At 42.6% G+C, this 21,285-nt stretch overlaps 2 protein-coding genes across 5 annotated transcripts in view; one reads left to right on the top strand and one right to left on the bottom strand.

The window, feature by feature from the left end:
* Positions 1–20,735, bottom strand: NAA50 (N-alpha-acetyltransferase 50, NatE catalytic subunit). Of its 4 annotated transcripts, none has more exons than XM_086884018.1 (5): positions 20,488–20,735; positions 8,083–8,216; positions 7,490–7,609; positions 6,473–6,539; positions 1–3,988 (listed from the first exon to the last, which is right to left on the bottom strand). In XM_086884018.1, the coding sequence occupies exons 1-5, from the start codon at positions 20,493–20,495 to the stop codon at positions 3,808–3,810; spliced, it is 510 nt and encodes a 169-aa protein (XP_086740144.1). In that variant the 5' UTR covers positions 20,496–20,735; the 3' UTR covers positions 1–3,807. The 4 variants fall into 4 exon arrangements, with proteins under 4 accessions (XP_086740144.1, XP_086740143.1, XP_023796361.2 ...); XM_086884017.1 differs by having other exon boundaries at positions 8,083–8,219; positions 20,488–20,730; XM_023940593.2 differs by lacking the exon at positions 20,488–20,735 and adding an exon at positions 15,333–15,550 and having other exon boundaries at positions 8,083–8,219.
* Positions 20,736–21,030: 295 nt separating this feature from the next.
* Positions 21,031–21,285, top strand: part of ATP6V1A (ATPase H+ transporting V1 subunit A) — a 30,527-nt gene continuing 30,272 nt past the window's right edge. The window contains exon 1 of the mRNA XM_086884013.1: positions 21,031–21,077. The gene's annotated coding sequence lies outside the window, so the exon portion shown is untranslated. The remainder of the gene's footprint in view (positions 21,078–21,285) is intronic.

Raw genomic sequence — 21,285 nt, 5'->3', positions numbered from 1 at the left:
TAAATGACATAACTCAAATAGTGCACGTTTATTCTGAACGGTATTTCTAAAGAGTTTGAGAAAAACAAAAACATGCTCCTGATGTACAACAAGGGCAATGATATAGATTAAAAATGGACCATCTTATTGTAAAGAATTTGCTCCCCCTGCAACTTAACTTGTAACATTGAGAATGCATCTGTAAACTGCATACAGCATACCTTTCACTAAATCTTAACTCAAGAGACCAGGGGTGGTCTTAGCCAATTAATCAGGAAGCAGTTGCAGATTCAAAAGAAACATCCAAGTCAGCAAACACTTTACAAAACACAGACATTGTGCATAGCAGCTGACCCTGGATTATGACATGGGGGAGAATAAAACAATTTGGAGGATCAAATTTTTACTAGACACAGGGCACCATCAAGATTTAGCAAAATATCACGTAAGTTTGTTTCAATTGTCATATTTCAGTATGTCATATTTAGTTGGCAGGTTTAACCATTAGCTGCATCATGTAAACTCAGCCAGTTTCTGTATACACTAAATACATTCTCTCCCTTCCCCCTCCCAAAAATGAGGGATCTCTCTTCTGGATGATTCTTTTTCTCCTGTACCATGGTTTCCTCAAGTAGGAGTCTTTCTGTAGGTAATATCTTCATACTTAAACCGATGTATGACAAAGCCAGTTGCAGAGATTCAGGGATAACTTGTATATACACAATTTACACTCTAAAGCGGTTAGTCTCATACATTTTTCTTGCTAGATCTTCATCCAGAACAGGAGGTGCTGGTGGTTTTTTTTCCCCACTGAAACTCCCAACTTTGAAAAAATTTAGTTGTTCACAAGCTGTTATTTTCAAGCTAGAAGGATGTCCTCCTGCAGCAACAATCAAAGTAACTGAAGTTCTCTGCAGTAAGCCCACACTTCACACAATTTCAGTGTCTCTGGGTTAACAGCACTAAGATACAGCACTCTCCTCCCTCGCTAAACACAACTGATAGATTAATAAAATACAACTGTTTGTCATCCAGAACTACTGACCTTCACTTGCCCTTATCCATGTACAGGGAACACCGTTTTCTTAAGAGTCAGATTAAACCTTGTATTCAAGATTCAACAACTGTTTTCCAGGATTAATAGCCTGGGAAAAGGAGTCTTAGATTTATTCTCTCTTCCACCTCCTACAAAATATTTTATCAGAAGTTACAATGAGGCAGGTCTGCTGTGGAATAGGAGCTTTAAGAATTGTTCTCATGGATACATTCATAGAATGATGGCAGCCCAAAGCAAAAAGAGACAGAAACAAAGGTTAATCCAAGTAAGTTCAGACATCAGACTTGTACTTTTAAACCTGAAGAAAAACTGTCTGTGAAACACACTGATTTGTGGAAGCCTACAACAACAGCAAATCCTAAGAGCTCATATCCCCACACCCATCTACCCAACCCAAACACTTACCACTTAGTTCTAGAAGAATGAAGAGCACTTTGCTTGGCACCAGAGGCAGCTATGGTCTGAGTTACAGCTGTGCTGCACGAACATCTTCAAATACAATACTATCTCTCTCTCCCTCCACATACTTTTCTTGGTTTGGTCTACAGATGGCCAGGGAAACTATGTTGGCATATGACAAGCTAATTGTGCTTCGATACATCCCCTTCTAGAAAGATGCTGGACTGCCAACATAACCGCCATGAGCAGGTCATAGCTGTACTGAAAATAAGCTTTTGTCAAAACTAGGCTGCCTCTGGCCAAGGGAACCGTTTGCATCTTTCTAGCCAGAGTCTGCCACTGAGTGTTGCAAACTCAGGTGCTCGGACCATGCAGATGAGCTGGTGTTGGCCATCTGCCCATCTCCAAGACTCCATTAGTGCAAACTCAGCAAATTAAGTAGCTGTTTTCCAGCGCAGGACTGTCAAGATGCACTCCAACAAACACTACACATCTCTGTCAAAGAAGGAATAATTGTGTAGCAGCTCATATAGTCACCCCTGGGGTATCAAAGACCACCTAACGTGCAGCAAGGGGTGCCATCCCTTGCCTCACCACGATTCCCATTTTGGAATCCTTGGTTCCCAAGTCACCCTCTAATGACTGGACAGCACCTACTAACCAGATGTATGCTGCAATGCACACTACAGGTTGGAGGCATTCAGAGCGGAAGAATTCAAGATGCAGATCTAAACTTTAAAAAACAAACAGGAAAAGAATACAGTTCAGCATCTACATGGGGGATGGGGCAGGTTGGTGTTGTCTCAGCTCAGTGCACTTTCCCAGATGCTTGGAGAAGAGTCCAAGCTCAAGTTGGTATTTATATTGGCATACATAAAATTGCTGGCAACAGTGCCTAGAAAGGAGCACTGGTATTCACGCAAACAAAGCATGAAAGGATGCAAAGCAGAGCTTAGTACAGTTTACTGTAGCCTCAAAGTTACAGTACTAGGAAGAAGCCAGCCAGCTTATTTTCCAAACCCATAAAATGCTCTAATATACGCTGCTTTCTCCGGTGCTCCACGAACACCCTCTCACAGAGGAGAACTGCATTATTACTACTGAACAGGGGAAGGGGAAAATAATCTTCAAAGGAGCAAAACCGCGCAGTTCTTCACCACCTCCTCCCAAAGGAGCTCATAAACACAGCAAGCCAAGCCAATCCCAAGCAAATCCAGGAGACCCTGCAAAGCTATGTGATTAGGGTCAGATTCATGTCTGCCTTCTTAGCCTTGCTGTCTGGTTTCCTCAACCCTTACATCTGTCACCACAGATTCAGTAGCTGTAACAAAGTTATCTGGAGACAGGTGCTTGCCTTATGCCATCAAAGCTGGTAAGGTGGTCACAGTCACTTTTTCCATCCCAACAACACAGATAAAACTAACTGTCAATGAGCCCTGCAGAATTTCACCCATTTTTAAAGCAAGGGTGCTTCCTCAGGATTCATACTTTTACAAGGTTATTCTTGCCAACACCAGATCTAGCTCTTACTCTGGCAAAAGTCTGCTGGGAGTTGGGTAAATGAAAATAAGAAAAAACAAAGACCACTCTAAATCCTCCTCTCAGTCAGTTAAGAAGTGTAGCACCAGCTTGGGTGAGGAGTATTTTAAAAAAGCATTCAAAAAGATCAGCCCAGGCAGAGTGAAAAGGTATGGTAAAGTAGCCCACCCTTCTCAGCAAAAGATGGAGGAAAAAGCCATACTCAAAAATATTAGGAAGAACTAAATATACTTTTTTGAGGTGGGGGGATTAAGAGGAAGCGTGGGAAGTACTGAAGTAACATTCAAAGTAACATTGGGGGAGAGTAAAGTACCCTGTAGGTTATAAAAAACACAATGATGTAGGAGTCAAAGGACAAGATATTGCTTTGCCTTTTCCCCCCCATTGGGTTTACATTCTGCTTACCGAAAGAGTAATTCTGAAGGAAACTTGTCATCAGGATAGCCTGCTCAAGCCCTCCACACCTCAAACTTAAAAGAGATCTGCACACCTTTTCCCACCCTAACAGAAAACTAAAACAAAAAACCAGCCCCCCCGCCCTCAAAATAAAAACAAAAAAAAAAACCTACCAGAAAAGAGAGCTCAAAAAATAATCAAAACCAACCAAAACCCAACCCCAAACGTGATTGGACAATCCTTGGAAGAAGCATTACATTTTGTTGGAGAGAGGTCAAGAAAAAAAAATTAAGATGAAGGGATGAAGTAAAAAAAAAAAAAAAACCAAAAAAAACCCCCAAAACAACCAAACAATAAAAATAAAAAAAAAAAAAAAGAGGCCTCTCTTTCCTTATTTGGCGACAAGCAAGTGCAAGAAAGTGTCCGCTGGGTTTTGTTCAGTTGTCGGTCTTTTGCACATCTGCGTTCTGGCCAAGACAAGGAGCTTTGAGGTTTTTCTGCAGCACGTGAGCATCTGCGGGCTCTATCCTCTTGTAGTAGTTCTTCTTCGTCTCAATGATCTCAAAGCCAAACTTTCTGTAGAAGTCAATTGCAGATTCATTGCTGATCTGGACATGCCTGGGACAGAAAAGAGCACAGAGAGACAGGGTCAGTATTCTGCCTCCATACTCAGAATGGTCAGAGAGAAGAAAAACAACTATCTAGATAGAGACAGGAACAGTGGTATAAATCCAAGACTGGAAATGTTGGTCTTCCCAATTCAGTTCTGGGCTAGCAGCTCCTGGATGGCCCATGGCTGTCAATAGTAGTAAATGTTTCCCCTCGGTAATACACTTTCAAGGAACACAAAATAGCAGAGACTGAAGCATTACTACCTCAGCAATTTCAATTTTTCTTAATAAAGCAACATGGCAGATATTTAGTGGAAATATATAATAGAATTTCAGTGTAAAGCAAACTTTAACCTCCTGTAGTAACACTTTGCAGATGACCAGAGGAGTTGTCTCAGCAATGATCCCAATACACAGTAACATACAACTGGCAATGGTGTTTGATATGATTTTAACACCTTGCTTTACTCTAACTACTCCTCTCTCCTCACAAAACGCTGTAATACAAAAGTCCTATGGATTTACGAAGTCCTTTTCCCTCGTATTTACTTCCCCTGGAGTTTTACAGATTTTGCTAGTGTGTTTCAAGGTCTCCAAAACAAACAGCCATCAGCTCTTTATCCTAAGTGACTAGGACATTCATTTGCACAAGTTTCGTTTAAAAAAAAAAATAAAAAAATAAAAAAATAAGAAAGAAAAAATAAGAGAGAAAAGAAAGCAAAATCTTTGGCTCAAGAAGGGCATTGATTAAACACTCCCAAAACTTAGTGGACACTGCACAAGTTCATGAATCACTTTGTCATGACAACACACTGTGTAATCATAGAACCAAAGTAACCGTGGAAGCAGCAGCAGAACAAAACAAAAGATCTTAGTGTTAAGCCAAATAAGCACTGAAAAGCTAAAAGGGAACTTTATTATAATGGGAAATGTAGGCACTGATATCAAATTTGATGCTAAACTGCATAATATGTTCAAATAGAAGATGAACAAGCAATAGACATAGTAATAAAATCAATGGGCCACTAGAAGAACTTTAGCCAATTTTGAGGGCTATTTACTGTCATGCCAGAATCCTTAGTCTAGGAACTGTAAAGAAGGATTTTGAAGGATTTGGGTTTTTTTTTGTCTTAGAATCAGCAAACTGTTCCTTCACTGTTCACAAAGTAATGTGCAAAGGTAAAAAGGAAAGCCCCTGTCCCATTAGCAGGCATCTCAGAGCTCATTACTTCTCCTGAGGCAGGAGAGCAGGAGTAACGAGCCAAAAGAAGTTTCACACAGACACCGCTTTAAAACATGTCCCTCATACAGAGATGGCACAAAGCAATAACAGTAGAGGACGTGGAAGAGTCTGCACCTCCATAGCAGAAGTGGACTGACTAAGTTTGAGGAGAAAGTCACTCCATTTACAGTGATATCAGTGTCTGAAACTCCTCACAAAGTCTCTTCCACAGTCCTGGCAAGTATTCAGGGTGTAGTTCTGTGGCAGTGTAAGTCCATCCAAACTGTACCTGCTGTGGGCCTATCCCTAGCAGTGCATTGTGCTTGCACTGGTGTGCTGGCCAAGGCAGTGATGGACAAGAAGGATTTAGCTTCTGCAAATCAGGCCAAACACTGCATCAGCTCTCTTGGTAACCACACAGACACCAATGCACAGAAAAAAGCAGAAGTGTGAAACCAGCAGCAAAGGAAAAGCATAGTTTTGGCATTTATGGATTTCAGACTCTGTTTCCAGAGGGACTATGGGGGTGATTGCCCCCTATCCCAGTGCTTGTTCTCTTGTCTGCATCATGCCAAGTGCTTATGCAGACATGCAATTGATTTAAAAAAAAAAAAAATGCAACAAAACAAAACACAAGAAAACCACTCCCAAACCCCAAAAACACACTAAAATGAAAAAACAAAAAAAAAAAGAAACAAAACTGAAAGCAGCTTCCCCAGCTGGGTCAGGGCACTGATCTAGTTTATTGTGTTGCTGCACAAACAGCTGACCTGGCAGTGTGCAAGAATGGGAACAGCAGTCAGGTCTTATTACTGAATATAAACTTTGAGTGTTTGCAAACATCTCTGATATTCTAACCCACAGAGTGCTGTCATAAAGGACAGAAAGCAAATGCAGCACAACTTGCAGTATTTTCCATTCTGAAGATGAAAACCTTGTATGATAAAAATAAAATCCTTTTTAAAAAGATTTTTTTTTGTCTTACACTGGAATTTTGCTTTAGAACATAATTTTGTAATTAAACTACTTTCAAATTGAGCAAATTTGCAGAACCCTTTCTAAAGCAAGCACACTTTTTGTTTTCTCAGCATTACACAACAAGCCCAGAATATGATGACCCCTGGCTTTCCTGCTAGTACTTACAAGATGTCCCATGACCCCACTAAAATATACACTAAACCCACACTTAGATCTCCATCCCTTTGCTCCCATATCTATCTCTATCATGAGAGATATGAGATAATGCATGAGTGTTACTCATTTACTTACAGATAGATGTTGTCAAAAGTGCCATCTTTTTCACAGATGTTTAAGACATGATTCAACATTTTCGTTCCTACCAAAAGATAAAGAAGATACTTAAGAAAACTAGAAGGGTACAATTAAATCTGTACTTACCTAGGTGCTTCCCTGAGGAGAAGCAGGTTAACTGTAGGGAGACTAAAATGATAGAGTGTGAAAACTAGGAAAGGCAAATAAAACATGATGTGTAAGTATTTTACTCTTTCTGACTGCTCATAACCCTTAATTCATTGTTTCTTTGAGAAAGAAATAAAAATCACAACAGCCAGAAGCATATGTATGAATAAGCTTATTTTAATACTAATTTCAAGGTCTCAAACTCAGCTCAAAATACTGCCAAAATGTTGTGTAAACCAGTGAGGGAACTGGTAAGCTTTTCTACTAAAGATGTAGTAAAATAATTTAAGATAAAGTTATCTTTTAAATCCAGTTTGTCAAATCAAACAGCTTACTGTAAATCTTGATTAATCTGTACTATGGGTTTGCAATGTGGAGCAAAGAATTAAATGCAGTAGAGACAAAAAGCAGGTACTACCCCTGAGCAGCAATGATCAGTAGTGACAAAGACAAAATAAATACAAAGCCCCTACGTTTAGAAGAGTGAAGGGAGAAGCCAATGAAGGAACATTGTGTTTTACTTACGTATGACTTGCATACTGGTTACATATATCTGACCAATTATTTCACTCTCTCTCTGCAACAATTTTCACATCCACAGAAGGAGTGTATTTACATCACAATATAATATAATTAAGATTAAAGTAATCTGAAATACTGAATTAAAAATTCCTACAAAAGGCTCATTTCTGAAAGGCAGAGAAGAATGAGCACTTGATAAATCATACTCTTTCCCCCGAGTCCCTTCCAAAGAAATCAGCAGTCCAAAGTCCACTAACTTGGTTAAAAATCTGAAAAAGTATTTAGAAAGCTGGACAGCAATCTGGTTTCTTTGATGCCTCACATAGAAAAGAAGACCCTCCTTACCTATTCCTAGCCTTCGGTAGGGTGCCAGGCATCCAAGTGTCATGATGTACAGTCTCTTCTGGTTCTGGGAGTGATCCACCCTACAGCACACTGCTCCCACTGCAATATCATTGAAATATGCTGCCAGGGAGGGATACAAAGGCTCATCAGTAACAAGTCTCAAACTACACATACAGCTCTTTCATCTACACCCTGCATCTTCCTTCTTCCCTCCCTCCCCTCTTGCTAATTCTCCTATCCAGAGAAAACTACATAGATTTTGGATTCACACTTGGAATGAAGTCACCAGTGCTGCTTTGACACAGTGGTTGCTTACTACTGTTGACCAAACAGCAATGACATTAGGAGGTAAGCTGGCAATGCACAGCTGTTTTCTTCTGTAACATAAAATATGCCTATTCCCAGTGAGATGTAATCTACTTAGAACATAGACCCTCTGTGGCTTCTTTGAGGTTCTTAAACAGTTATTTTTTCATTATGTAAAACAATTAAGTAGAAGGAGCAGCTATTCCATTATGCTAAAACCATTATGGATAGCAATGATGACCACTTCTGCCACCACAGCCCACAATTACTGGCAAGAACATTTGTACCTAGTTTGGCAAGTTCGCCAACCTCCAGTACATCTTTGTAGAACTTGTCATTGTAGCTGACAGGAAAAATGACCTGGTTTAGCCTCTTCAGCTGCTTAATGTTGTGTGGTGTCACATCTCCCAGCTCGATCCGGCTACTGGAACAAATCAAAACATGCTTAACATCTGACATACTGCAACATTTTTAAGGACACCCAAGATTAATTATTTTGCTCATGCTTAGAAACTGTCCTACCTAATAGTCAGTTCAATGCATATTTGCCATGTCCAACCCATACAATCAAGTCTTATGCTGGTGGTTGATTTGAGTCCCAAACCTAGTTTCAGTCAGTTCTATACAGTTAGAAGTTTCTCTCAGGCCACACTAAAAACATGTATACCATAGCATATGTGTGGTTTTACTGGGTGGGAGACAGGGGAACGTGGATCTCTCCAGAAGTATTAGCTTTAATGTTGTCCCACTTATTTCCCCTCTGATCATCAAGATCACAAGAAAAAAAATGAAAAACCTAAAGAAAATATAGGAGGAACAGGAAGCTAGAATGAAGACCAAAGAAATTAAGTCCTTATCCATGCTTCAAAGACAGTCTCAATTTTACCACCTATCAATATAATGCTTATGCTTAGATAAAGTCATTATTAGACATCTGTCTCTAAAAACCAACGGTACTGTGTGCAACAAATATGTTAAGCTTGTTAATATGCAAAGTGTGCCCTTCTCAAGGAGATATCTGCATCTACTTTGATCATCACTGAAATCTTTCTTCCTGCTGAGACCAGAACCACAACCTTAAAATACACTGAATTATACTGAGAAGAAACAGACCAAGCTTCTTTCTTTTCTAAGACTAACTTCCTGACAGAAACACTATACGCGCAGAAGAAAATTTTTAAAAAAAGAAAAATAAATTTAAAAAGAAAAATATTAGTTATCCTTGGGTCAGTGCAAGCAGTTTTAACAAGGATTATAAGAATGAAAAATAAAAAGACCAAGACAATCAAAGTCTTTCTTCCAAATGATCACCGGAATATGTAGGCAGGTACAAAGCCAGTGCACATGGAATTAGAAAATCACAAAATTCTAGGTTCGTATCAGCCTTGTTTTACTGAATAGATATGAGCAACCAGATTGTTTCCCACCTAAACAGCAGTGAAGACACTGTTTGCTCTCAAAATTCCTTTCTTCAAGTATGGCCATTTGCACAAGTCCCTTTGAGAATTATATTCCAACACAAAGGAAGTCCTGAGCTAATAAGGATGATGTTCTTACACTACAGAAGTACTCCCAGTGTAAACAAGCATGCAATCAAAGTTATTAGATGGTGGAGAAACTACAGTACTTGTTTTATGCCCAGTTTGGCACAACTGCTCAGCCTAGCACAGCAGGGCTTCTTCAGGCTCACAGAAGGCAAGTTCTGATCCCAGCAGTGCTGCTGCCTTTTCCTCACAAAGGGCAGGAGTAAAACTGTGGCATGTGGGTTCCTGGGTATATTTGTGTCCATGAAAGAGTTTTGCTGGAGTAGGGCACCTCAGTAATCTCTTACTAGGAGGGAAGAGAAGACTGAAGAGCCCCTTTTGCTGCAGCCTGCATGAGAGTAGAAACCAAAGGGAGCAGGTCTGAACTGCCCAGCTAGGTCAGATGAGTCGCAGTGCAAGAGGTCAGCAGGGGAAGAGAGAAACTTCACATTCATACTCAGTTACAGAAAGCCTAGACCGCTTCTCCAAATAACATTATATTAACCTTGGTGATACAAAAAGTATCAGTAGTTCCAAGCTTCACTAGATCAGCAATGACAGCAAGATGAAATCACAACAAAGTTGCTCTACATCATGTCTCCTTTTGAGCAAAAATCTCTGACACAGACCATTACCAGGCAGTGTTTTCTAATATTATTTTAAGATTAATTAGTTACTAATCAAACAAACTAGACATTAGAAGATAGTCACTATGAAATATTTATGATGACAGTGCAACAGTCATAATTACTATTATAATAAATTACCAGAGGCAGCGAGGATAAGATGGCTAAGAAAGGTAACATGGCCAGAAAATGGATCTTCACCAAGATGGTTTCAGACAGAGAACAAATAAATAAATGCAGGAGCAGAGTCTAAGGCTGGGAGCTGCTGAGCCAAGACATCACCTCTGAGGCTGGCATCAGGCTAGAGAAGTGAGCTCTGTTAGTAGATGGCTAAAAGGCACTTGCTGACACGTTTCCTCAAGCCCCTGGACTTTTCCCTTCTATCTCTCACCACTTGCCACATTCACTGCTGCCTCCTGCCATCTCCTGCTGCTTGTCTCCTGTGCTCTGTCACTATCTGGTTTGTCCTTGCAAGAACTGCATCAGGGACAGTATCTTATCCTGGAGAATAATATGAAAGAGGTTTGAGAGACACTGCAGGAAGCATAAATCAATACGCTAAATATCTGTTTAAATAGTGTATACTCAAACCATAAATCACCTTAATGTATAGCATTGGGACTGCTGCTGAAAGCAGCAGTCTTGCTGTGCCTGAGCCACTCATTTCCATCCTCATGCTGGCACAAACATCTGTGCAACAATGTGGTGAACCAACGCCGATTAAAACTAACCCGGACAAAAAAGTAAAGTTTCGTTTTAACCCACATCAGTCCCCTGACTAGGTTCACCACACAAGTCTTCCACTAGCATAAAGAAAAGGTTGCAATAGGCAGAAATAATTGGTTCTTGAGCAGAAGTGCCAACTCACCATGACTTAAACTGGAAGTACTGTTCAAGAGGAGGACAGGGATGTAGATTATCCAACACGTCCGAGAGCACAGTCTAGAGATACTGCGCTACACTTTATCATTGATGGAACAATGTGCACTTTGATCTCAAGAACTTAAAAAAACTACTCCAAATAGCCAAGACAAAGCACCTATAACAAAGGACTCAAAATTATCAGTCCCTTCTTTTTACCAGAGTAAAACAAGCAGCTTTGTGTGGGGCTTTTTTAGTTGTTTGGGGTTTTTTTGCTAGTTTGTTTGTTTTTAACAGCTGTTTACAACTTCATCTGCTTATTCAAGTGAAGTCTCAGCCGAATCAGTAACTTAAGTATGTTTACTATGTCAGCTGAGGTCCAACTAGGACAGTTGCTGTTGCAGAGGATTTTAAATTAATTTTAAATTATGAGCTCAAATTAGCATACAAGAGAATATAAAGATGTGTAAAGAACCAGAAGTGTCCAGAAGGGACATGCCCTTCCATAACAAATTATTTGACTCTATGATGCCACCAATATTTCTAAGAAGATCCACGCTTACTATTGGCACCCTACAGCTCAAATGGCACTCCATGGAGGATGCAATAGTCAGCTGTACTCTGTCTTAGATTTCAAAGCTTCTGGGACAAGCAAGTCACCCCACCTCAAGTAATTGCTTTTAGTATAGAGCAATGAGAGACTCCCAGCTTATCAGGTCAGGCCTCTTACTGCTACAGTATTCTACAAATCCATACACTCTCTTCAATGGAATACCAGCCTTCTGAAACTACTTAAGCATGTTCCATTGCAGGGCTGCTCCCAAGCTACCATTATTCTCAGTTAGTTATTCCAGTGTACTCAAATGTACAAATGTCTGGAGATGATGGGTACCATTGCACAGGCCTTTTCAGAGAGTCATCATGATCTCTTCATACCTTTCTTCTAACTAAAGCCAAGTTCCTGGCGCATCCTGTAAGACTAGCTCTTAACTCCTACTCTCATCATACTAGCTCTTCCTTACATTCCTTCTGATTAAAGTTGATTTTCCTTAAACATGGCTAACCAAAACTGCTAACAGCAGCCCAAACACTATTGTCTTTTACAGTAAGCTTTTCCTGTCACTACCGGAAGCATTTCCCCGACATATCCTAGGACTACGTTTGCATTTTTCACAACTGCTACATTCCATGCCTTGGTTACTGGGGGAAAAAACACTTGGAGAATTCACTAGTGAAGGGAATTGGTTCCTGGTGCACAGGCTGCTATCTCTTAAAAGTACACAGCAACACTGTCCAGCGACGTAAGAGCGGAAGTGAAGAGTGATCCACCAAATCTGAACAGAAGTGTGACTTTCGTGAGGTGACAGGCGCCACTTCCTGAAACTGGATGCGTGCCCAGAACATTGGCATTAACACTCCTGCTCTTACATGCCAGTGTCCTAAGATCCTCCAGGCTTTGGCTAGGAAAAGCCTCACACATTTTGTAGGACTAAATGCAATCTAGTTAGTCCTGCTGCAGTTGCATTGCTCTGCCTGCAGCTTACGGGGCCATGATTTGAACAATCTACTTTTCCTACAGTGTTAGGATACTGGTGGAAGTAATGCAGACTACACGAGTGTTACTTGTGCTAGGACTGCCTTTCGCTGCTCAACATATACCAAAGGAGAACTATACAGTATATACAGTATACTGCTAGGAGAGCTCAAGAGGCAGCCAATTTCTAGCTACAGTTCAAGAGGAAACAAATTTACTTCCTGGGAATACCAAATGCCAAACACTAGTTTAGAACCAAGATCAGGGAGAAAAAGGCCGAATTTTAAATTTCTTAATGCTCTAAGAATCTCAGTCTCATTCAACTTTAAATAGTGCAAGTCTCTCCCCAGAGGGATGTGCCTGACTGAAACAGATCTCCATGTAACTGATAGCTGGGCTCAGGCTTTTTGAAGGCATCTGGCAGGCTAAATTTAGCAGAGCTGTATCTGAAACTTGCAAAACTTACTGAGAAGTCAGGGGAGGCAGCAGGAAGAAATGGGCCCTAACAAATTAAGAGGACTTCAGAGAAGGTTTGTCACCTGCTAAGCGGCCAGCCAGCTTTATTGCTTCTATTTTGGCTTCCAAGTCAAAGCAGGAGTCTAGACAGGATAATCCACTCATAAAATAAAACCAAACCAGAATTATGAAGGCTGTAGACCTGAAGGGTGTGGCTCTGCTTAGATTCTACTCTAAGGCCGAAAGAGCCTCTCCTAGTGTTTTGGGGTCCAAGGTTGTTGGGAGTTTTGTGAGGTTTTTTGATTGGATTGTTTTTGTTTAGTTTTTGGGGTTTTTTTATAGATGAGCTGTCTTGCTACTCACACAAGTTAGTCTAGTTCTTGTGGGCAGACCAGAATGTTTTCAATTATCTCAAAGATCTGTGGGCTGCATACCTACTCTGCTTCATTTGTCAGAAAACCAGAAGGATAAGTACAAACCTAGCATTCAAAAAGTCTTACCAATTTGCTCTGAGACCCCCTGATCTTCTTTAGTCCTGCTTACTACTGAAAACATGTATTGCATGACACCTGATACCCTGCTGGAGGTCACCCCCAGTTCTGACCTGCAGATCGGCACAGTGATGTACAGAAGAAAATGAAGCAATTGTAGAATCAGAATTAACAGAAGAATTCATTCAAGACTTGCAAGTTTCCTGGATCTCACTGTGAACAGGTTTCAATGTCATGCATCGCAATTCCCCAAGATATACATCAGACCCTAGCTGCCTCTCCCTTTATCATAAAAAAAGGAAAAAACATTCAGATCACATGACAGCCACATTTCTTCACTATATCTGGATATCATATAATTTACTCTGCTTCAACCTAGAAAACCTGACAAAAGACATACAAAAGACTGCCCAGTCTTCACGTGCAAGAAGCAAAATTATGCTCTAATAGCCTCACAGTTTTCCCAGCTGAAACGTGTCCTAGGTCTCAAATCTTCGAGTGAAAAATAAACTTTCCCAAGAACATTGTAAGCTATCCCATTCTGCAGATGGATACAAAGACCAGGAATCATTATGCCCAGCTGACAGAATTTTCAAACTCTAAAATGGCTAAAATCAATGCAGCTAGTCTAGAACAGAAAAGCAGACACACGTACATCACTTAAGTTGTTCATAAAATTCTGCTGCTCCAGAGCACCTCACAAGATTAAGGCCTAAATATTTCATCAGCCTATCCCAGGTACATCAATATCAGGTGAAAGAGGAAACAACTTGTCTGCAATCATACAGCAGATAAAGAGCTGCCACAAATCCCAACTCTTCGTTGCTGCTCTAACCACTTTTCCTTACTGGTCAAGTAAGCTTACAAGAACATTGATTTTGATCTGTGATTGTTAAACAGAAGTACTTCACTATTTTGAAACAGCTTGCCTCAAAATTAAGTTTTGTACCTCCACTAATTATATCCTGAGACATCTTATAGATTACTGCTGCTTTCCACACCCTCAAATGTTCCCAGACCTAACAATTATAACCCTTACTTGCCTCCCACAAGATCATGACCCTTTGCTAATTAGTGTTCATTAAGTACCTGATGATCATCAGGTAAGAACAGAGGCTTACCTTCAAATTCAAAATAGAAGTGATGCTTACAAAGTACATTATTTACATAAATACAGCTTGAGGGCACTTCTTGTATGTACACAGGTTACAAGCAATTGACATATCCAGAGAAAATAATTTTTCTGCTTCACACAAACTATTTCTATAGGTCACTGAAATACATTTCTTTACAAATGCCTTTGTCCACTGGAATAGTGGGGGGGAGAAAAAAAGTTCATTATGGGTTTACTACCTATATTTTGGATTGCAGTTGGGGTTTAACAAGGTGTTCAAATCACACATTACATTCATAACATACCGTGAAAAATTAACTGAATGTGCTATCAGTTTTATGTGCCTACCTTAAAAAACACTTCTAAGGCAACAATTTTTTCTCCCCCATCCTCCTCCTAATTTTCACTAAGAACAACTTGTTCTCAAAAATTTCTGCCAAAGGTCTAAAAACATATGTCCTTTAACTGCAATTTTCAACTTAATTTGTGATCTTTGATGACAATTCCAAGTGCCATGTAGAGAAAACTTTAATGAGCCTTCAGCTGCTGCCTAGATCCCATCCCATACTCTCAAGAGAACAAAAATACAATGCTCAGATGGTGGAAATCAGAATTTTTTTCAGGGTTAGAGATTCTAGTCTGCTAAGGGCTAAAAATCACATGGAACCTGGAAAAGAACAGGGAGAGGGAGAAGAAGGTCAAGTGAGCTCTGGAAGTACATCATACATGAAGATCTTCCTATGAAGCACAGTATTTTCAGTTAATTAAAGAGAAAAATACTCTGCCCCTGGGAAAACTCAAATACCTTAATCTTAGTCACCTAGTGACAGTGTTGTGGAAATGGTTTTGGCTCTATTTTCAATAAAGCCTAAAGTACAATTTCCTTCTCATAATGAATTAATTCAATAAATTTGACACAAATACACGGTTACCCCATTTCAGTGCTGTGCTTCTCCACTCTCAGGTCTTCAAGGCCAAGAGTCTCCAAACAATCAGGTATTCTTCTATACACACTCTCTCTTATCCCTGGCTTCTCTGCCACAGACTCTCTCCTGACAAACTTCCGCTGCTTTACAACTAACTCCCACATGGATTACTTCTTCCCTTCCCCTTTTCCAGCCAGGAGTAGAAAGTAATCCTGACATTGCCTATCTCAGAGCAGGAGGGATGTAAGGAGTACTGCATTTCTCTCTTATCAATTCCCAAACAAATGTAAAGATCCAAATTTTTATCTTCTTTCTTTTTCTGGATAAAAATACCTAGCACCTTCTCAGATCATTGGTCTGAACACTGCCAAATGGGCAGGCTCTTCAAGTTCTGAATGACTTCCACTTGGACTAAAGTATTTTTCTGGCTCAACCATCAGCCATTATTCCTCATTTTAAAAGAGATTTAGTGTGGCAAAGGAGGATGCATCATTTCTTGTCCTCAGGAGATGGCAGCAGAGTCTGTGGCATTTGGTGATTAACTAATGCTACTACATTTTTCACAGAAATGTCCTGAACTACCAAGCCACATCTATATACAGAAAGAACCGAATGGTCAAACAATACTCAAAACACAAGACTGGGTTCTAAAGTGATTCAGTAAAATGGCTACAACCCCTCTCGTACCTTCCTACTTTGTGGAATGTCTTAATCTGGTTATGGAATTAAACTCAAAGTGGTCAGAGTTATAAATCAGGTTAAAGTACCTATAATAAACTGCATTGAGGTTTTTTTATAAGGAATTTAGAAGATGTTAAGCCATTTGTAAGCTTGCATATAGGCAAGGTCTAAATTTACCATCCATGAAAATAAACGCAGACTATAGCTCACACTTGGATGTTTCTAGGTTCAGAAAAAGCCTAAAAATAAAGTGATTTTCAAGCTCAATTACGTTTTTTGTCCTGCCTCCAGTGCATATGACCATTCAGCAGTTTTCTCATAAACTTGGAACTTCCTCCCATATATGTTAAGCTTAGCACCGTGCCGAGCAAACGGAAACAATTCAGCAGCTCTGCACAAACTGCCATACTAACTCAGGAGAAAAAAAAACCCTCCCTGTTCTCCTCAGAGATCATATTCAGTAAACCTTGAAAGGTTTACTTCCTGAATCCAGGCAAAAAAAGCAGAGGTATCAGAGGTTACCCATAATAACTCCCCACACTTTAAAAACAACATGGTTAATTTTCTGTTATGTTCAGTACTCTCCAGCTGTGATGTTTCTCTTACAAAGGCAGCCAGAGCAACACAAGCCTGCAAAGTCTCAGTGTTGGGAAGTTCTCTCTCTCAGTACCTGTTGCGTAGGATGTAGGCTGTAGGACTCTTCCACAGAAAGTCAGGAGAACTCTTAGAAACTGCAAAACCTGGGACTTAGCTGCAAACACAACAAAGCTGAGAGGCAATCTCCTAGGAGTGTCTCACCCAAGAGCAGTGCACACTTCTTTCTAAGGCTGGTTTAACACACAGCACCCCACTTACTCCCTGTTTCAATCAGTTTTCCACCACATGGCTCAAGATGTGCTGCCGCATGAGAATCTCCCAGGTGTTTCCCATCAAAACTGGAGAGGGATTTGGTCAATGTGATGAAATAACACATGCACAGGATCACAGGCACTGGGCCCTGCTTGTAACACGCACTACTGGCTCCACGTATGTGACAATCCTGGTCACACAGCACGTACATGCACGCCATGGAGCACGCAGGTCCTGCAATAGCCTCGTGTAATGTGATTTTTAGGGAAGGCCATCAGGGAAAGGCTGGATGACTTATTTCATAGGTTTCATCTGCACTGAAGCAAGTCAGAAATACAACCTTACTTTAAGATATCAAATGTCAAAGACAGCAATCAGCAAATGCTCAAGAATCAATGCTAGACTTCCAGTTTTCTCTCCTTAAAACCAACAGCATAAGAATCATAAGGAAAACACAAAAGTTTGTAATAAGTGAATCAACACAATGAAAATAGCAAAGTGCAAGGAGTGTTACTTACATCTGGTCTATAAAAGCAACCAGATTACTACAGACAGTGGAACCTGAGTCCCTATTTTTCCTCAGGCAAACACAGCTCTACAACAGATTTTTAAATTCAAGAACTGACAATAATAACATATAATAAACTAAAAAATAATTGAATCCCTAGAGAATCACAAGGTTCAATTACAGAACAATGAATTACCTCATTTTTTCAAGTCACATTTAAAGAAAAAAGGGAAACACAATGAGACTAATCGATTAAAGTTATTCAGAAGGTGAGGATAGAGTGAACATAAGGCCAAGTCTCACAAAACCAGGTGGAAGCTAACAGCAGTCCCCAGTTCAGAAGATAGTGTTTAACTCATCAAATAAGAGAAAACCCACAAAAATGTAAGCAGCTGAGAAAGCACAAAAATCTTCTATTTCTGAAACCAGAGGTCCTAGGGAGAAGAGGTCACCTAACCTCAAACTCCCTGATGACAGAGACACTACAACCTGCTATGCATTATTAACACACATCTATCTGCTATTTTGAATTCAGAGAGCTAAGAAGGAAGGCTGCAAGCAACATACGTTGACTACAGTCTTTTAGATCTGAAATTTCATGCCAGTGAACTGGATAGTTTCTTTTTTAATTCTTTTTCTGACAAAGTAGACTCTTCATAGTGACAGCTGATAAAACATCAGCTGCTCTAAGCACTTCCAAAATCATCTCTGCATTTTGTGGTATGGGTTACAATGCAGTGCATATATTCCCAGAAAAAACAGTCAGATGGAGTCAGTTTGTTCAGAAGGACTTGTCCACAATTTTGGATTCAATACCGAAGACACACCAGATCCCTTCAAGCCCATCAGTTTCTGTACGCTGGAAGCTGAAGCTTTAGATCTATTTTTGGACCCATCTTTTGACAGTACTTGTACTTTAGGGATCTTCACCGATCTTTGTAACTCAGAAAACAATTTGGATTTGTTCCAACTGTTCCAATTGTCCTGTGTAATTTATACATTCCTTTTGAACTATTCTCTAGTCCTTTGAGTCTCATTGTATTTAAATAGGGTTATTTTTCAATTTGAACTCTGTCGGCATATTTGCCTCCATCTGAATTTTTAGAGAACACCTGGAATCAATATGAGAATCTGTACAGGAATATGAATTTATTCTGCACCAGAACTTGCTGTGTGGTGTTAACAGTGTTTTGGCAAGACAGGAATATGCTGTTCTTCAAAGAGATGAAAGAGTACCAGAAGAGCAGAAATACCAAGTAGAGAACCCAAAGCAGTAAGCCCTGAAGTTGAACCAGAAATAAAGCTGCCTGTACGTAAAAGTGGAGTAACAGAAATAAAGTTTGGTGCTCTGGAAGCAGAAGAGTGGTATGCAGGTTTTTTCTCCATAGCTTTTTATTTAAAAAAAAGTTACAAGAAGTAAAAAAGTCCATGAAATGAGAACTCACGATCAGCACAAGCAAAGCCCGGTTTGCTCCTTGCGGAGGACTGAGCATGGCAGACAGCTCTGGCCGTGCCCTGCCAGGAGATCCCCACAGCTCCAGCCTGGCACGCCTGGGCTGCTTTCCCACTCACACATCCAGGTCCCAGTAACCCCATCCCAGGACTGACATACAACCAAAGCAAGGCTAAGCTGTAGCAAACAGCAGAACGGTCAACAAAGGATAAAAAGAAACCCAGTTCTGTCGGGAGCGCTGCAGAACCACGGCTGATCTGTGCTGCTGCTCTTCCCACAAACTCCACCGTCCTCATTACAAGGTGACTAAGAGTGGGGGTGCCCCGTTTTATGTAGGGTGGTGCAGGTGGATGAAGGGCTGTCCAACACCCCAAACACACTTATTTTATGTCAGCTGAGACTTTGTTTATCTGCAATAATCCCTGAACCTCTTTCTACAGACACCTGCCAGCCCCTCACGATGCCTGAAGCTGCTTACACGCTGTAAGAACCAGCTAAGAGTCTGTTATCAAGCAGTCTTGTATGACCTCACCCCTATTGCTAATAAGCTAAACCCCTTACCATTTCTTAGTAAAAGCTTAAGTGATTCAGCTTCCATTCACCCTGCCTTAAGCTGCCAAACTGGAATAATAATACCCATCATTGCATAACACCAGTTCCAAGGGGACTGGTTTAATGCTCTTTTAAGAAACAGCTGGGGAAAACTTCCTTTGTACATTGAAGAAACTGAGGCACAGAATAGGAACAAGCACGTTTTATGGAGCACAAGTGATACTAAAATGAATAAACATTAGGTGGTTTAACCAACATTAAAAACCTGTCCCAAAGTGACCTGGACAAGGTCAGGGAGGTCATCTGACACCAAAGCACAACTGTGAGTGTAAAGGCCTCCAGTCTCCTCTACAAAAACGGCACCTCATTGCCCCCACTGAGCAGGAAATCAGTGTTTGCAGCCAACCAGATTTGAAATCTTTGAAATCTAGAGACAGAGAGAAGCGATGCCAGGCCCAGAGCAGAGGGTGTGCTATAGAAACATGACACAGAACACAGCTCGTTTGTCATCCATCCACGCTGTGCAGCCTCCACGTAGCAATTAAAGACTTAAAAAAACCAAGAAAAGTGCTAAGAGGATGTTGCACACAATAGCAATGCAAAACCACACACATCCGAGGCTGGCAGCTTTTTCGCACGGAGCGAGCGGCGCTTCTTTGCTACCGCCAGACAAGGACCAGACAGGGAGGACAACCCGGCCAGCATCCCTGCCCGCTCTGCAGATCGCCGGACCCCGCAGGGCGGGATCCCCCCGAGCACGAGGAGCCGTCGCGTCCCGCCCGCTCCAGCGCGGGGCTGAGCGCGGAGAATCCTCGCTCCGGCGGCGGCGGCACAATCGTGACGGCGCGGGAGCCCCGCGGGCAGCTCCTGCTCAGCCCAAAGGGCGCCAGTGGCGGCACCGCCGGTTTTTCTCGCCCAGAGGGACTCCCCGGCACCCACCCGACGCTGGCCGTGTCCCAGAGGGCGGGAGGGACGCAGCGACACCCCCGGAGCTCAGAGGCGGCGGCACCGCTCGACCCTCTCCGCCTCCCGCCCGCCGCGCCGCCCGGGTCCGCCCCGCTCTCCGCTCTCCGCTCCCCTCTCGGGCGGGCCCGGCCCGGGCCGAGCCCCGCACTCACCCCTTCATGGTGCGTCCGCGGCCTGCCCGGCGTCCGCACTGGCTGCGTCCAGGGCCCGGCGGTGCGGGTGCGGCTCTGGCCTCCCCGTACTCAGCACGGGCGGCTCAATCTCCTCCTGATCCCGATCCTGATCCCGATCTTGATCTCGATCCCACTCCCGCTCCACATGGGCCTCCGCCCGCCCCGCCCCGCCCCGTGACCCCTCACCTCACGCCGCGCGCGCGCCCCCGCCCCGCCCGCCATGACCCACCCGCCCCGCCCCATCCGCGCGCCCCCGCCGCGCACGCGCCGCGCCCCGCGGGGCGGGGGAGGATGGGGAGGCCCCGAGAGTCTCGGGGGCGGGGCGCGGATTCCTTCACGTGATGCAGAAGGACCAATCAGCGCTCCCCACCGCTCTCGGTGCGCTCCTGCGCGGAAGCGGCCTCGGCCGGGCGGGCGAAGCTCCGCCCAGAGTTGGGCACGGCTCGCGCCCGGCGCTTCCGGTGTGCAGCGCGGCGCATGCGCGCGGGGCCCGGCGTCAGCTGATCCAGCGCCTCCTTTGCCGCCGCCGGAGGGACTCGGGCGGATTCGGGCGCGCCGGGCCGGCCCAGGTGAGACGCTTTGCCCCCTCTCCCCCCTGCCTTGCACCGCTGCCTCCGCCTCTCCTGAGCTGTGCCCGGGGGTTGCCCTTCTCGGCGGTGAAGGGAGGGGGGGTGTCAGCTCTCGCCGCTCCCCTCCCCGCTCGGATCCTGCCCGGGAAGGACGCGGTCTCGCCGTGGAGCTGCTCCCAGAGGGAGCGTGGCCCTCGGCTCTGCGGAG

The sequence above is a fragment of the Cyanistes caeruleus genome, chromosome 3, assembly GCF_971803275.1.
Source record: "Cyanistes caeruleus chromosome 3, bCyaCae1.hap1.1, whole genome shotgun sequence".
Classification (NCBI taxonomy): domain Eukaryota; kingdom Metazoa; phylum Chordata; class Aves; order Passeriformes; family Paridae; genus Cyanistes; species Cyanistes caeruleus.
Note: the sequence above shows the minus strand (reverse complement) of the source record. Positions and strands in the feature narration are given on the sequence as shown.

Coding starts and splice junctions, on each gene's coding strand:
- NAA50 (XM_023940593.2), bottom strand. CDS start 15,490: ATGTGGGAGTTAGTTGTAAAGCAGCGGAAGTTTGTCAGGAGAGAGTCT. Junction 6,540..7,489: donor CTACCGAAGGCTAGGAATAG/GTAAGGAGGGTC, acceptor ATCTTTTGGTAG/GAACGAAAATGTTGAATCAT. Junction 3,989..6,472: donor ACTTTTGACAACATCTATCT/GTAAGTAAATGA, acceptor TTTCTGTCCCAG/GCATGTCCAGATCAGCAATG.